The sequence below is a fragment of the Stenella coeruleoalba genome, assembly GCF_951394435.1.
Source record: "Stenella coeruleoalba genome assembly, chromosome: 12".
In the NCBI taxonomy this organism is placed as follows: Eukaryota; Metazoa; Chordata; class Mammalia; order Artiodactyla; family Delphinidae; genus Stenella; species Stenella coeruleoalba.
This window is the reverse complement of record NC_137158.1, coordinates 60,561,879-60,578,501: the sequence shown is the minus strand read 5'-3', so window position 1 is coordinate 60,578,501 and position 16,623 is coordinate 60,561,879. Positions and strand designations below refer to the sequence as shown.

Sequence of the window (16,623 nt, the reverse complement as noted above, 5' to 3'; positions counted from 1 at the left end):
GCAAAAAACAGAAGACCAGAAAGTACTTCAGAGGAGGGAGTGGTCAACTGTCAAATGTCACTGAAAAAAAGTTAAGGACTGAGAATTGACCATTAAGTTTAACAGCATGTAATTCACCAGTGCCCTTGACAAGAGACATTTCAGGGGAATTTTGAGTGATTACCCGATTGGAGTGGTTTTAAGATGAACTGTGGAAGCAGTACTGAAGACGGAGAGTATAGACAACTCTTGTGGGTAGTTTTGCTGTAAATGGGAATTGAGAAATGGGGACAGTATCTGAAGGGGATGTGGGATCACATGCTTTTTGCCCATTCACTCTGTCACTCTCCTCTCACCTCAAATCTTCATCACCGCCTCCCCTCATGCTGATTCTAGCTGGTAACTTTGCTTTCTTATTTCAATGAGAGAAAACAGAAACAATCAGGAAGAATTACACCAAGTTGCCACCACAATTTCTAACCTCCTACCTGCATCCATATTCAATATGAAACTAGTTGGTTTGGTTGTGTGCTGTTCTGTGATGGTGTTTAGCTATGTGGGTGCAGGGATGGACCAGAACTATTGTATTATCCAGGGTTGGGGTTTTGCTAGGGGAGAATGAAGAGTGCTGGGGACAAGAACAAAACAATTATAACTGATACATTATTTTTGATTCCTAAAAATATAAGAACTGTCCTACTGTCAAAGCCAGGGCCCTGCCAGTTTAATAGAATGACTCAATCTTGGCAGAAATGCCATAAGATGGCAGCAGCTCACATTAGCTTTAAAGTTCAGATTTCTTAAAACCCACAGCTTCCCTCAACTATTCCTTCTACATCTTGCCTCTACACTTAACCAAACTTACTCTTTTCAGCCCATATCACCTCTTGGAGTAACATGTTATCTACTCAATATGTAAAGTAGCTGTTTAATTTCTTTTCTAAATTAGCTGAAATTAAAGACTGTGTTTGTTAATCTGTACCATACATATTCCCTATCATAGTATTCAGTTGTCATCTTTCCAGGATCCTTGGCGGTGCTCACATCCCTAATACATAAAATATACAGTTCATATTCACGTCCTCATTTTTTAAGCACTATTTGAACAAAACATCTTATTAGGCATTAGGGAAAGCACATAAGAAGAGTGTTTCCTACCTTCAAGAAACTCAAGTATGCAATCTATAAGCTAACATGGGCAGTGCAAATGGGCAACCAGAATGAAGGGCAGGGAAAGAATGATTATCTGACCTCGTTGCTCCAAGACCTAAATTGTAGTTGAAAGAAAGCACAAAGGACCCAAAATCAAAGAGCTTTCAAGTAAGAAGACCTATATTTTCAAAATACTTAAACTCATTTTGTTTCTTAGGTAAAAAACAACAACAAAGAGATTCTAACAGAATTAAAATGAACACATTGTGTTAAACATAGAGTATGTTAGCATAGTGCAAAAGTTTCCTGTTCGGGAAATACTGTTCAGGATAAAAGCTCCAAACGGCCACAACCAATGCTCTTAAATGAACATGCTATCTATGGAGGCACAAAGCCACAGTTGAGAGCTGAAGCCAAGAACAGGAGTCTGAACAGACATAAACTCCCACTGGGCAGAACAGTTTTCTATAATCTTTCTAAATAATCTTTAGACCAGCTTCGATGAATCCCGTAGGATTGGGACCCTAATAAAGTCCATGGCCTATGAAAGCTATTTATAAAACTTTTCTGAGAAGGTTACACATACATATTGTCTCAAGCACTGTGTAACAAAAAGTTATAACCTATTCCTTAGGGGATACCTGAGTTTTTAACAGATCTTAAAGCTATCTTTATGTAGGTTAGGGATTTGGAAGGAAAAAGTAGTCTGATTATACTTGCTGTATGTATTTAAATCTGCTGTGCTAATTCTATTATCACCATAATAACCACCATCATTTATGTTCTGGACAGTGGACTAAGCACTTTACACATTATCTCAGTTAATCTTCACAAAAACAAGAAAACTCTAAGACGGTATTAGTATTCCTATTTTAGAGAAAAAGAATTGGGATTTAAATAAGCTAAATAGGGCTTCCCTGGTGGCGCAATGGTTAAGAATCCACCTGTCAATGCAGGGGACATGGATTCAAGCCCTGGTCCAGGACGATCCCATATGCCACGGAGCAACTAAGCTGTTCACCACAACTACTGAGCCTGTGCTCTAGAGCCCACAAGCCACAACTACTGAACCCACGTGCCACAGCTACTGAAGCCTGTGTGCCTAGAGCCTGTGCTCCACAACAAGAGAAGCCAATGCAATGAGAAGCCTGTGCACCTCGACAAAGAGTAGCCCCCGCTCGCTGCAACTAGAGAAAGCCCGCACACAGCAACGAAGACCCAACGCAGCCAATAATAAATAAATAAAATAAATTCAAAAATAAATAAATAAGCTAAATGACTTTTCTAGGGTCTCACAATCACTAACTGGCAAAGCCAGGATTCACACCCAAGGACTCCACCCACTCACCTGACTATAAAGCCAGTGTGGGCTGAACAACCACTACAACGTATGTGTCTCTGTGTGTGTGTGTGTGTGTGTGCGCGCGCGCACGTGTGTGCACCACTGCCATCCCCTTTTCAAGGGGATTGGTACAGACACTATAACAACCTTTAGTAACCAATCTGATGCCCAGCAGTCGGCCCTACAGACACACCAAAAACCTGTCAAATCCCATTTTGAAGTCCTTAGTATGTCAAAAGGGATGAAAATTAGTACCAGTGTCTTTGTTCACAATTATTTAATGAGACCCAGCATACTGAAAAAAGGGGAAATGGGTTTTAACATTAGATATTCCCTCCCTACTATGTATGGAGGCCAGGATAAACCTCTGACTGCATTGTGATTCAACATCTATGGTTTTCACTCATTCAAATTCACACTCAAGTCATTATTTCTGATGTAGTAACCCTGCCAGGGATATAAGCCACCAAGCGGTAGATGAAATTTCAGGTTCACCTTTGGATCTCTGCTGAATCCATAAGTGCTGTATTATGCATTTGTTAGCCAAGGATTTTAATGGAAAGTGAGCATATTAAAAATGTTCTGTTCAGTGCACAAAAGTCAAATTTATGCCATTACAAAAGGGTTGCTTTCTCAAATTGGTGGGGTGTGGGAAGAAACAGCAAGCATTGCCCAAAGCAGATTATATTCAGACATGAGGAAATTAAAGCTCAAAAGTTAATGCAAATGAGCAACAGAGATCCATATTTTAGAGGTCAGATTTTCGGAAATTATCTCCTAAACGAGATTTCTAAGAATATAGAATTTTTAAGTGAAAGTTGAGGCTGGAATGCAACTCGTCAATTTAAAATAATCCTTTGAATCTTTTCTTTCCTAACCAGGGTAAAGACATAACATAAGCAGCAAGAAAACTTTCATATTTAGGCCTTCATTTTCTCCTCTTTTTTCTTAAAGCCAATACATGTTGATTCTCCAGGAACTTTTCCAATAGCTGGTTAAATTTCCTGAAGGAAGCTAAGAAAGAATACAAGTTCTTTATACACATGCGTAAATTTATTTACACACACACACACACACACACACACACACACACACACATTCCAGCAAAATATATCCAGGTTGCACACTGCAGGTTTGTACTCCCTGGAGGCTGCCTCCTCAAGGAGAGGTACAAACTGGATGTTAAACAGAAGCTGAGGTCTTAAGACCTTGAGATCCATGGATTTACCAATCTAACCTTTTCTCTCCTGCACTAATACTACAACAAAACAGACAGTAGCAGTTCAGGTGCATATATGTACTTTTACTGACCTGAGATCTGGTTACGTATTATTATTAAAATTGGTTCAGAAATTTGAGAAGAAATAAGGAAGATGAGTGTCTAGTATTATTAGAAAATTACTACTCCATAAAAAAAATAGAGATCAGAAAACCCACAGCTGTAGAGCCAAGTTCTTTGTTAGGCATGTACAGCTTTCTAAATCCCATAAAAATCTCAACATCTGACCCATTTCATTTTTACAAGGGAAGGGGCTATTACTCTGGAAAATACGCGTAAAACTCCGCAGCATTCAGAGGCATTAAACAGTTTTACTTCACATTTGTTTCCTGTGTATCCTGCTTGATAGACACACTGCAGCACCTGCTGCTATAACTCTGCTCTTCATCAGCTCCCAGCCTTCTCTGTTCAGAAAGACTGGTTTGCACTGCTTTTCCAACAGCTGAGGTTATGCTGCCCTCTCCTGTTCACTGCACAGAATGTACTGAAATGATGCTCAAAAGGAACGCAAAGTGGTGTTGGATAAAACTAACAACTAGAGATTGTTCACTCTTTATTATAAAGGTTTTTTAAGCCAGTAAATCAAAACCAATTTTAGTCAAGATGGCAATGCCATAGTAATTTTAAATTTGGTTTTAGATAGAAGCTATTCCAGAGAATTTCTGAAGTCTTTAAACATTAAACTGGTAGTTGACTTTTCTGAATATTGTTTTCATATTACCTAAATTGTAATGATCTATCTTGTACAATAAAATATTTTAAAACATTAAAATAAAACATTTTAAACATATAAAAATAAAACATTTTAAAACATTAAAAATAACATATATGTTAAATTTTAATATTAGCTAAAGAATTCTCAGGAAATCGATTTCTCTCCAATGAATCCAAATTTAGAAACACTCAAAAAGAAGCAAGTAAGGGCTTCCCTGTTGGCGCAGTGGTTAAGAATCCGCCTGCCAATGCAGGGGACATGGATTCGAGCCCTGGTCCGGGAAGATCCCACATGCCGCAGAGCAACTAAGCCCGTGCACAACTACTGAGCCCACGCGCCACAACTACTGAAGCCTGCGAGCCCTAGAGCCCGTGCTCTGCAACTAGAAGCCACCACAATGAGAAGCCTGGGCATAACAATTAAGAGTAGCCCCTGTTCACCGCAACTAGAGAAAGCCCGCACACACCAATGAAGACCCAACACAGCCAAAAATAAATTTGGTTAATTTTTTTTTTAAAAAAGCAAGTAAGTGGATGAGAAAAGCTAACAACAGAAATTAGTCTTTCTTTGGAATTTTACCGAAGCACACATACAAGAAAATAAAGGAAGTTTTCAAAAGGTTCTTTTCATCTCTAAATTTCAGAATCTGAAAACACACCCACCAGAATTCCATATCTCCAAAAAGTAGTTTTCCTTCTGCTCTCAGAATCAACTATAAATCAGTAACACTGGCGTGTTAATGCAATTGTCTCCCCAGATTTTTGTGGACAGGAACTGCACTGTAGTCTAGGATGAGAATCTGCATCTTATGCTCATTCATCTTAAAGAGATCTTTAAGAAGCAGGTTCTTCTCTGCCAACACTATAGAATGGATACCTAATCCAGGATTATTTTTAAGGCCAATTCCCCTACCAACCAACTATAGATAACGATACTCCTTTAAAGTTATTTATAACTGCTTCTGAAAATTAACATTAATTTATTAACTTTAATGGCAAGGCAAAGAACTAGCTGCAATCTTTTGTAAAATGCACTCATTATTCACTTTGAGACAGGTTTTCTTCAAATCACGTTCTTATGGACAAATGCCTCCCCTCGTCTTCCCTTCTCTTTTAAGACACATCCTCGGATCTGCTAGTTCACCTGTGTATTAGGGGCCCAACAAGGGTTCCGTGGTAGATCCCTAGTTCTGGAGACTTCATCGCTCTACATCACTGTTGGTGGCCTAAATTAATGGGACAAGTACAGATCAGGAAACACTGCACAAACTCAAAGTGCACAGTGCAAATGACCTGTGGGAGATGATGCTTGTGTATTCTGGCTTTGTATAAACATTCTTCCACATCTGTACACACCTCTTGTGGAAGCCAATATATTGCCCTTGTTAGCTTATTTTTCATGCACTAAAAAGTGTCTCTGGGGCTTCCCTGGTGGGGGTCCGCCTGCCGATGCAGAGGGTGTGAGTCCGTGCCCCAGTCCGGTCCGGGAAGATCCCAGGTGCCGCGGAGCGGCTGGGCCCGTGAGCCATGGCCGCTGGGCCTGCGCGTCCGGAGCCTGTGCTCCGCAGCGGGAGGAGCCGCGGCTGTGAGAGGCCCGCGTAACTCAAAAAAAAAAAGTGTTTCTGGACTCATAGTACGTTTGTTTAAGTCCTCATCCCTGATATTCTTCACCAATACACCCATATCAATTTACAAAGTCTATTCCTTCCACATATATTAAAGATAGAATATTTTAATCTTCAACAAAATGACAAATCCTATAATCAGTTTACCCACATGTCCAAGTCTGCTTGGAGCATATCCTGGGATGTGGAGGCTCTGTCTTCTCAGCCGGAAAATGAGGGAACCAAATGAGATCATTTTTCAGGTCCTTCCAACTGAAAAATTCAGATTCTAACTGCAAGTAGAGTCTGCAATGCGAGACTCATCACTTCAGGCCTAAACTCCCAGCCCAATTCTCTATGGGCAAGAGAGAGCATCTTCTCCAGAAATACAGCAAGAAAGTAGCAAGGCCACATTTTGGTCAGGCCACAGTTACTTCTAGAAAATAACACAACCAGTAATGATACTACTAACTCTAGAAAGTAATTTACCACAATCATCATTAATGATTACTTTAGATGACAGTATTAAAGAATATCACTTGTGTTATTAAGTAGAAGACTAATCATTTGTTTTAATTCCCTAAATTTTGTATCATTTAGCAATAAACTAAGTTTGAGAGGTAATCATGTAGATATTATAGAAACATACTTTTTTTTTTACACAGAGCCCAGAATTACATAAGAGCCCCTTCCTGGTAGGGCCTCTTCAAAGGACTAAAATCAAACATGAAGCAGGTTGGGCTTCCCTGGCAGCGCAGTGATTAAGAATACACCTGCCAATGCAGGGGACACAGGCTCGAGCCCTGGTCCGGGAAGATCCCACATGCCACGGAGCAACTAAGCCCGTGCGCCACAACTACTGAACCTGTTCTAGAGCCTGCAAGCCACAATTACTGAAGCCCACTCGCCTAGAGCCCGTGCTCTGCAACAGAAGCCACCGCAATGAGAAGCCCACACTCACTGCAACGAGAAAGCCCGTGTACAGCAACAAAGACCCAACGCAGCCAAAAATTAATTTTTTTAAAAAAACAGAAAACAAAAAACACGAAGCACGTTGAGGGACAGGGGCGTGGGTTCGATCCCTGGTCAGGGAAGTTCTCCATGCCCCGTGGTGCGGACAAAAACAAAACCAAAAACATGAAGCAGTTTGGGAATCGCATAGGAGAGCAAAATGTTAAAAGAAACAGCTGTATTTCTTTGCACAACTGTTTACCTTTCATTATCAAAGTATCAAAGCAAAAATCAAGGAATCAGAATTATAGGGTTAAAGGAACAGTTTACATGCTCTTCCACTCAACGCTACATAGGGGTTCTGTTTTTGTTACATATTGTTTATATGTTGGGGAGATTTTGCTTTGGTTGTTTATTTTCTAGTCTACATAAAGCAATATAAATCTTATTAAATATATCTTCTCCCTTAAATAAGAGTTTGCATCTATTATCCAAACTGGCTGTTAATTTCTAAATGTGAATGCCTTACTAGGAAGACAAGAGTTAAACTGTATAGGTAGGGTAAAATATTTTACTTTGCTGCTGAGAAAAAATTTCAACACACAAGTACAAGTCTGGGGACTGGCAATGATTACGAGCACTTTCACTTGATTAATATACCATTTCAGTTGAGACTCACCAAAGAAAATAACTACTGGGGTTCTACCCAATGCAATAAAAGATAACTGGTCAGCTAATATTCAACTCAATTATACTTATTTTCGACTGATTTATAATGTTAAGTGAATGCTCACCTTCCAAAATCAAAGGTGAATGTTCACATTTTCTTTTTTAACTGAAGAAAATAATGTGTAGAATAAATCAATCCTTTGTACTAGTTTATAGGCAACTGAACGTCTTCTCTCCCTCCCTCCCTTCCCCTCCCATCTCCCTCCTTCCATCTCTCCCTGTCTCCCTCTCCTCCCCCCACTCCTCTCCCCCACCCCTCAGAAACACAGCTTGCTTTTAAAATGTTGCCTTCACTTCCCACAAATAATCTGTACTCTTACTTGCAAATGGTCATTATGCCCTGGACGGTCCTGGGATTTATCAGGCAGGCAGGTTTCTGCTTCATTGAAGAAACTTGCTGCGCACTGTTATACAGCTCTGACTGTTATACGGCTCTGACGGGAGAAACACCCTCAGCAGTTTTACCAAAACACAGAAGTTTCTTTGAAGAGCAGCTCATTTCTTACCTGCTTTATTTTTACTACCACCCAAAAGGAAAGTTTCAAACTGTAACTGAAGGTTAGCTAAACCTCCATCTGCCCTGCAGTCTATTACCCGAGACTCCACATGGCAACAGTGCAACCTGCGACACTTTGAATGAGCCTCACTTCACAGGACAACACTAGGCAACAATAAAGGATATTTATGCCTTGATAAGTTATTTTAAAATGTAAAAAATTTCACATAAACTGTTTCCTCTCCACGTAGGGCTCTGAACTTTGCTTTTGCATGTTAATATCATCCACATTATCATTTTCATGTTTATTTGAAAATTAAATTTCTAGACTCTTTACGTGACAGAAAATTGGAATATAAAAGTTTGAACTGGAAAATTTAATTTCAAAACCCTAGCTTGTGGGTGGGGATAGAAAAGGTTTTATTTCTGCTTAAAAACTATACATGTACTCCCTCCTGAAACTGGGGTAACTGCAACACTTTATGACGTATGTGTGGGTAAACACCTCCCAGCAAGACACAACATGCACCTATGTAGCAAAACATCTGCTGAGCCCCGGAACTCACCAAGTATATGCAAGCATCAAATCTAAGAGAAGACAGAATGTTTAATTTGCAGCATCCTGTATGTCAATACTTCATTTTCCCCTTACGGATCTCGTATTTATGTGCATTTTGCTCCTTTTAACCTGGTGGCAACACTGTGAAATATCACAGGTCTTTTACCCCACATTTCTCTAACAAGCCATCCAGGTACAAACAGGATTTTTTATGTTTGTAAATTTTAGTTGGGAGCAGTTGAGTTGAAAGAAGGAAAAATAAAAAGCCAAATACTACATTTGTGTAAGGTTTAGTTCACATCACTCATACAATACTGTGCTGTTGGCATGTGTCTCAATAAACAAGCTTCAAAGAGAAATTACTGCAGTGTAAAAAGTTTCCCTGAATTCACATGCTTTTTACTGTTCCCAAGCCTCATACTGGCTTTTAAATTTTCAGACTCTTAGAGGTGTGTACCCCATATTGTGATAGGATACGTTTCTCTACCCTGCTCCCTAGAGTAGAGCTAGAGGGATGGGAAGTTGAGACAACTTGGCACCATTCTAGTTTAGAAGAGGCCCAGCTTGAGATTCACTTTTGTTGCCAGAAAAAAAGGAACATGAGAAATTAAAGTGTCAAAAGAGGCTGGGGAGTTTAAGCCCGAGAAGGAAACCCACAAATTAAATGACTAAACAAATAGGCAGGTCAAATCTATTCATCCAACAGATTATGAGTGCCTATTACACCAAGCACTACTCTAGGCACCAGAGATTACAGCACAGAACAATGTCAGTGCTTCCATGGAGTTATACTGTGGATTATCATCTCCAGAGTATGGCTGTTGCCTTGATGCTCTCCAAATTATGCCCATTTTCCAGAATACGCCTGCTCTGAAACCTTTTAGTCTTCAGGTAGCTTCAGACAAATTCTCATTTAGTGGAAGAGAAAGGGGCCTAACATACAGTCCACTATCACAGAGCAAAACCTTTTCCTCTAGGAATATGTTGTAGTCTCTATTTCTTAGTTGTATATAAAATAACTAGTCACCTCTACTGACAACCTCCCAAAGCACAAGTTGAATTGACCTCACCAGCTGGGGAGTGTGGATTCTACAATATCAAGACAAAGAGCAAGAGCAACGAGAAATAGTAAACTGAAGCCCAACAATTTTCAAGGAGTGGGAGGAGAATCTTTTCCTAAGGGGAGCCTGCTGTACAGTCTGTGCTTATCTCCACTTCTTTTACTGATAGGTCCCTCTGACACTAGCTTCTTACTGCCCTCTGCTGGGTAGGTCTGAACTCCCTCTTAAAAGTGCCCTGTCTTATCCAAGTGCTATTTTACCAGACAAGTAAATTCACATGTTCACAAAACACACAAAAATTTTTAGTTTTATATTAATGCTACTTAAAATTAATCCTAAGACTATCTCGTACCATTCTTTCATTTCTTTAAGAATGTTTTCTTACTACAAAAGCAATACATATTAAAGAAAAAAAAGGAAAACCAAAATACCCACCTTTCCAGAAGTAACCATTAAAACCTTAATGTATATCCTTCCAAACTTTTTCTCTGAAGGCATGTGCCTTTTTTTTTTTTTTTTACAAAATGTGGTCTTACTGTACGTTTTAACTATTGCTTTAAGAATACACTGACAAATACCCTTCCATTCTGTCCATAATACCCCATTATGTAGATGTATCACATTTCACCTAATTGTTCCCCTCCTTCAACCAACAAGTCCTACCAAGAGTTCTGTAGTAAGCATACTTATAGCTATAACCATTCTTTCATTTGTAATTGGTCAATGAATGGGTTAACTAAATTGATGCTTTATAATTTTTCTCACCCTTTACCAGAAAATGAAAGGTTAACAGAACCTCCCGGGTTGGTAGGGCCACAAAATAACCACCAGTCTCCACCTTCATGTTTCACAACTGAGTTTAGTCCCCAAAGAGGAAACCACAGACTCAGCTTCTACCTATAAAAGCACTTCTCTACTCTTGTTTATCCCCTTCCCAAAGCCAATTTGCCACTGGAAACAAATTAGGAATGCGGTGATGAAAGTGGTCAGTGAAAAAGGGGCAAAAGAAATGTCAACAAACGACACTCTTAAGGCATGTTTCATAAGAGAGCTTAAAAGATTGCCCCTTTAGTGCAGGTCTTAATAATTCCTAGGGTCACCCACCTCCCTCATTTCTAAGCCTTTTCAAGCAAAAGCCAGGTTGTAATGCAACTTCAATCAGCAGACTCGGCCCTGTTATGTTTTGGGTAAAAAAACTGGCTGAGACATCTCACTTGTGGTATGATAAAGCTTTAATTTAGGTGTGCTTATGCCATTTGAAGTGTAAGCCGCTGTTGTTTAAAAAGGACTGATTTCTGCCTGGGGAGCACCAGTACCACCAATCCTTCTGAACACTGATGTGTTAATATTTATGTAGCCCAAGCCCTAAATACCTGATCACCCTCTGTACAATTCTTCAATTCTGACTGTGACCATCCCCCTCTGCCCCCAGCACCTGGCCACCGGCAACGAGTCGTAACTTCATCCAAGTTTCTCTCTGGGAGGCTGGGGAAGCCTGGTGGCATCTCTTGGGTACCTGCATAGCCCAGCCATGATGCCTCCATTGCTCTTGCTAGAAATTACTCCTGAAATTCCATATTGCCTTGTGGATTGGGCTTTATGAGGACCCCAGCTGGGAGGACAATGCCCTACCCCACTGAGCCATCACCCTGCCCCACCCTCAGCCTGGAATGAAGGCTGTGTTCTTACTTCCCCTCCTTGGTTAAATATCTCTCCTTCCTCCTCTATGAAGAGGGCAGGAAGACACAAAGCTTGCCTGTGCTTAACATATTCCTTGAGCACAACTTTTTGCACTCTCATCCATAAAGAAAAAAGAAATTCAAGCTCCATTTAAAGGGCTAGTCTTCAGTAAGACAGATGTTTCCACATTTCTAGGTTCATAACACCTCTGCCTATGTTTTCATTGCCTCAACAACCCAGTTTAAGATAAATTCTTGTTTTTAATGGACACCTACCTAATACAGCCTTTTTACAATTTTTCTATGGATGTCCTGATTATTTTTCGAAGAATTTAAAGTGGTTTACCAAAAACACACATAATAGAAATTTTAATAAAATCAGGACCAGGCAAAAATTTTTTAAGTGTAAGAGTTAAGAACAAAGAAAATGGATTTGGCTTGGAGGTTTTCTTGCAACCCAGTGAAAGGGGAGTCTCATGAGGGATGCCCTCTAACTATTATTTTCCCCAGTAAGAGAATGAAGACATCTGCTTCTGCCCTGGCACCTTTGCATGGATGGCCTCCCTCATGAATCCCATAGAAGCTATAGACAAGTCACAATTTCAAGGCTAAAGCTATGTTCCTTTGAGCTGGGTTTTGAAGACTGCCAGGTAGACAAAAAAGAAAGGTACTTCAGGCAAAGGCAGAAAGACCTAATAGATTTAGTCATGAGAAAAAGGATAATCACTTCACTGCAACTGAGCAGTGCGGATGAAAAACTGGGGTCATTGCCACCTGGAGTCTACAGGCTATAAAAGGCAGAGGTGGGGCAGAGGACATCCGAGGGCTCTGGCTTGGGAAATCGACAGGAAGTAACACAAAAAAATGTTAACACTTGGTGCAGAGCTTGGCATACATTAGCAGGTCAACAGCTCTTCCCCTTCCTCTCACAAAAAGCACTGACCTTAAGGGGAAGATAAAATTCACTGAGGCACACAAAACTTGAAGGTTTTCACAGGGTGCTGTCTAGTGCGCACCATTAGTGTAGTGCTGATCAAAGACGAACAAGTGGAAACTGTCCCAGGCTGGCCTTAGAGAAGTAAATAGGACCAGTCTGAACTCTGGAACTATTACAATAGAAGGGGTGGGCAGAGGGAGAAACAAGGGACTGAGGTACAGCATGGCAAAGGCCAAAGTACACCACAAATAAAATTTTCTAAAAAGTCAGGAAGAGGGCAAAAGAAAAAGGTCATTAAGAAGCTAGTTTGACCGTAAGTGTCTTGGTGACCATAACATTCTAGCAGACAGAAGCCAGAAAACACACTGAAAGTTAATTTTCAACAATGGACTTAGCCAGGTATTATCTACAGTAAAATAGGGTCAAGGGTGAAATATTTCTTTAAGTGTGTTTTGTAGCTCAGCTGACAGCGAATATGGAAATATCGAAAAACCAATGCTGATGTAATCCCAAATCAGAGTTAACATTCAGCAAACAGATTAGCTTCAAAAAGTCTTCCCAACACTTAATTTCAAAAAGGGGTGAATATGAAAATGCTGTAATCCAACAGTTTTCCCTAGCCTGAATTATACAATTTCCCATAAAGGATCAAACAAAAATATGGTTTTTCCACTGCATCAACAGACTCAAACAGCACCAAATACAGCATAGGGACTCAAAATGTTAAGCAGACAGTGATATAAAGAAATCACAATTAAAAGCAAACTAAATTCATTTTCCCTTCACATGTGCCCTATAACTGTATAGTAGGACAGGCAAACCAGGGGAGAGAAACTCAAAAGTACCCCAGTTGGCAATTTACGAGGGATTCCAATTTTAAGATTTCCATTAGTCCTACCTGGCTCAACATTTCGTACTCACACAAACCCAACTTGATCCAGGCTTGAAGTACATGAGTCACCATTACTTCTCCCTACTGAGTTTCTAGAGGGACTAGAAATACATAGAAACACATCTTGTTTCTGTGGCTAATATTTAGGTAAATAAGACACTCTGACCTTCCCTATTGGGCATGTGCATAAGCGCACCTGGACTTCATGTACCTTCTAGTGTCCCACAGCCTAAATCCAATCCAGCTTTAGGATTTTAAGTTATTGACACCCACACTTGACTAGCCTCAACCCATTTCTCTTGGTCCTAGGATGGCCTCGTCATAGTCGTGATAAATGTCCACACCCAAGAAACCCTGTCACCAATATCTCACTGTAAGCCTATCTTCACTTGGGCTCTTCTACTTGCCAACACTGAAGTTACTTACTGGTTGGGAGAAAAGGCTTTCACTTAGAACCAGGCGACAGAGAGCATGCTTCCAGTTATTTTGCAATGAATATCTTTTGTTCTTCATTAACAGGGACCTTACTTTCTGCCCCAAATAAAAAACCAGAGATGAGGAACAAGAGCCTAGTTTTTTTATTTGATCATTTCTTGCATTTGAAGTACTCCTCGATGACATCCTTGGCCTGAGACTCTTTGCCATAGTCCTAAAAAAAACATATGTGATTTTACTAAAATTTAGAAACTCAACTGAATTGTTAGCACTAGTTATAATGAAGCTTTAAAAAATATCAGCACGTCTCGTGAAAACGCTTCCCACCATTAAAATGTCTTGTAGCCATTTTCAGGGACCTTAAAGACTTCAACGTCTTTAAGGCTCGTAACACGGCTTTCCTATTGCCAGCATTTTCTAAATTTCTGCAGAAACACATTCAGATAAGCAGATTCATTGGCTGGCTTAATTATGTCTTATTTCCCTTTTCTGCAAGGCAGAAGGCTTTTTCTAAGTTTGCTGAGGATTACGCAGTTTTTGCTTCGAAGAGATTCTTGACTTAACTCACAGTGAAGCGCATCTACCCAGCGCAGCCTTCACCCCGCACACCGGTACCGACTTACCTTAACCACCACACAGCTGCAGCCAACCACTTTACGGGGTTTCCCCTCTCTGTCAATTTTACAGAGGCCTACCCATTCCCCTAGTTTCTTGTTGTCATCAACCTATCAGGGGGGAATAAAAACAAAGATCACCACACTCCAAGGCTTTAATGCTATTGGTAACACAGTACATTATATGAAAGGGAGCTGTAGTCAGAGAGGGTGACATGGCAGTTTCCTCATTTCAGTTCAGTAGAGGGAGCCAGTTGTCATCATGCACAGCACCAAGACCCCCCCATCAACACCCTACCTATCTTTTGTTCTGTACCAGCATAAAATTAGCATTTAATTCTGCAGGAATAAAAAAGTTTCTAGAACTAGTTTTATCATAGCCAACAATGCCAGATTTGTGACGCTTTTCACAGCTGCAGAAAACAAAGAGCTCATTACAAAATTTGCTCCGGTATGACAAAAATCATTATGGATAGCATTTATGTGGACACATGTCCCTAACTGGCCCAGTTTCCATTAAGCTACTTTGGCTTTCAGAAAAACCAAATTCAATGAGAAACTTACCTTAATCAGGTTGATCTGGTGCTCAGCACAAAGGGCCTCCACCAGCTTGACATACATAGGCTCATCACAGTTGGATGCAAGCACACAGAGATGGGCTTGGCGCCTGAAATGCAAATCCAACAGCAGATGTTAAAATTCAGATCTAAATCCACTACTGTGCTTTAAAAGAGTTATCTTTGCACTGGCTACACTGGCAAAACATAAGCAGCCACTGAAGAATACAACTTTAGTTTGACGTAGCTACCACCAGGCATATATTCCTTAACTTCATCTACAGAATCCCCGTCTTCAGTAACTCTTAAAACTTCAAATGTTATATATAGGAACTAGTTTACTAAGTTGTTACCTGTTACTAGCCCAGACCCTTAATATTGCAGAGTATTTTCAAGGTACAAATAGTAGACTCGTATCAGGAACTTTCCAACAAGTGCTGTCTTCACTGGATTCAACTGGCCAACCTACACCAAATTGAATAAACTTAAATTTACCTAACTTAATAACCCTTTCACAACATTTTTCAGCTCTAATAGTTAACAGCTGTTTTGCCAATGTTACCCACCCAGAGACCTCACTGAGTAAATTTACAATTATCCCACACCCACATTGGTCTCCACAGCTACTGTACAAAGTTCATACCAAAACCAGATGTTTCTGCCACTTTAATATAATGGTTTTAATTTGCAAAGTGCTAAATAAAAGTTCCCACCTATCCCCTAAATAACAGTGAAATTAGCCCCAAAAGCTACAGGTTTGTCAGACTGCTAGTTTTCACTCATAAAAGGAGTGAAGGGGTATCCGACAATTTAAGTCATCATTCAAACACTGTAGTTTCACTTTAGGAATCAAGTGCTCATCCCCATTCCAAACCCACACACTTTAAGTGGGTCATTAGAGATCTGAGTTCTGATACCTTTTCCTAGGTTTCCTGTAGAACGGATGCCATTCAGAACCTCTGTGCTAACACCATGAACTTCACGCTTTCTTCCCTCGGCTGCAGTTTTGTTCCGGTTCCAACACCCCACCGTATTGAGACTGATACACGTACTTGTCTAAGGCTTTGGCAGCTTCGCGAATTCCACGTGCTAGGCCATCGTGGATGAGGGCGGTCTTCAGCACCTCTTGCAGAGCAGTATTAACGTCCATTACACCTCCAGCAGCAATGCTGAAAGACAAAAAAATTAAGCTATTAATAAGTTCCCGCACACCATCTAACGCCTTGCACTTGGCAGTCATCAGCGAGGTAGGTCAGACGCGCTTAAGGCGCCACGGCCGACCCAGAGCCCGCACTACCGGCTCGAAGCCCACGCCTGGGCCGCACCACCACCCCGGGCCCTGGGCTCACCCTTCCTCGGCCATGGCGGTGGGTTACGGGTGGAGTCGAATCTTGAATGCACTACAATACAAAAAGCAAAAAAGTGGTTGATTAATAGATTCAACTTAGGTGCAAATATTCAACGTCAATCCCTGGCAAAAAACAGCGAGCCACGCTTCGTAAACACCACCCTAGCTTTCCTCCACTCACCCCGCACCTCCGCCTCCGCGCGGCTCCGCGGCGGCAGGGAAAGAGAACGAACGTACCCTCAAGACGGTATTTAAGGGTTTCCCAGGACCCCTAGGCGCATGTGCACTCCCTTCC

The 16,623-nt window shown here is 40.7% G+C and overlaps 1 protein-coding gene and 1 pseudogene across 2 annotated transcripts in view; both read right to left on the bottom strand.

The window, feature by feature from the left end:
* The window catches only part of LOC307195650 (ADP-ribosylhydrolase ARH3-like), a 103,222-nt pseudogene extending 89,287 nt beyond the window's left edge, over positions 1-13,935 (bottom strand). The window contains exon 1 of the transcript XR_013831774.1: positions 13,801-13,935. The product of XR_013831774.1 is annotated as an ADP-ribosylhydrolase ARH3-like (transcript). The remainder of the gene's footprint in view (positions 1-13,800) is intronic.
* On the bottom strand, positions 8,034-16,590 carry LOC307195651 (small ribosomal subunit protein eS12). The gene is made up of 6 exons (XM_079939952.1): positions 16,510-16,590; positions 16,330-16,380; positions 16,033-16,149; positions 14,988-15,090; positions 14,433-14,534; positions 8,034-14,023 (listed from the first exon to the last, which is right to left on the bottom strand). The coding sequence occupies exons 2-6, from the start codon at positions 16,341-16,343 to the stop codon at positions 13,961-13,963; spliced, it is 399 nt and encodes a 132-aa protein (XP_079796078.1). The 5' UTR covers positions 16,344-16,380; positions 16,510-16,590; the 3' UTR covers positions 8,034-13,960.
* Between the last annotated feature and the right edge of the window lie 33 nt (positions 16,591-16,623).

Bases quoted from the DNA above. Each gene is read 5' to 3' on its own strand.
- LOC307195651 (XM_079939952.1), bottom strand. The intron at 14,535-14,987 runs GTAAGTTTCTCA...CCCCCCTGATAG, and splicing joins ACCAGATCAACCTGATTAAG to GTTGATGACAACAAGAAACT. The intron at 14,024-14,432 runs GTAAGTCGGTAC...TGTTTTTTTTAG, and splicing joins GCAGCTGTGTGGTGGTTAAG to GACTATGGCAAAGAGTCTCA.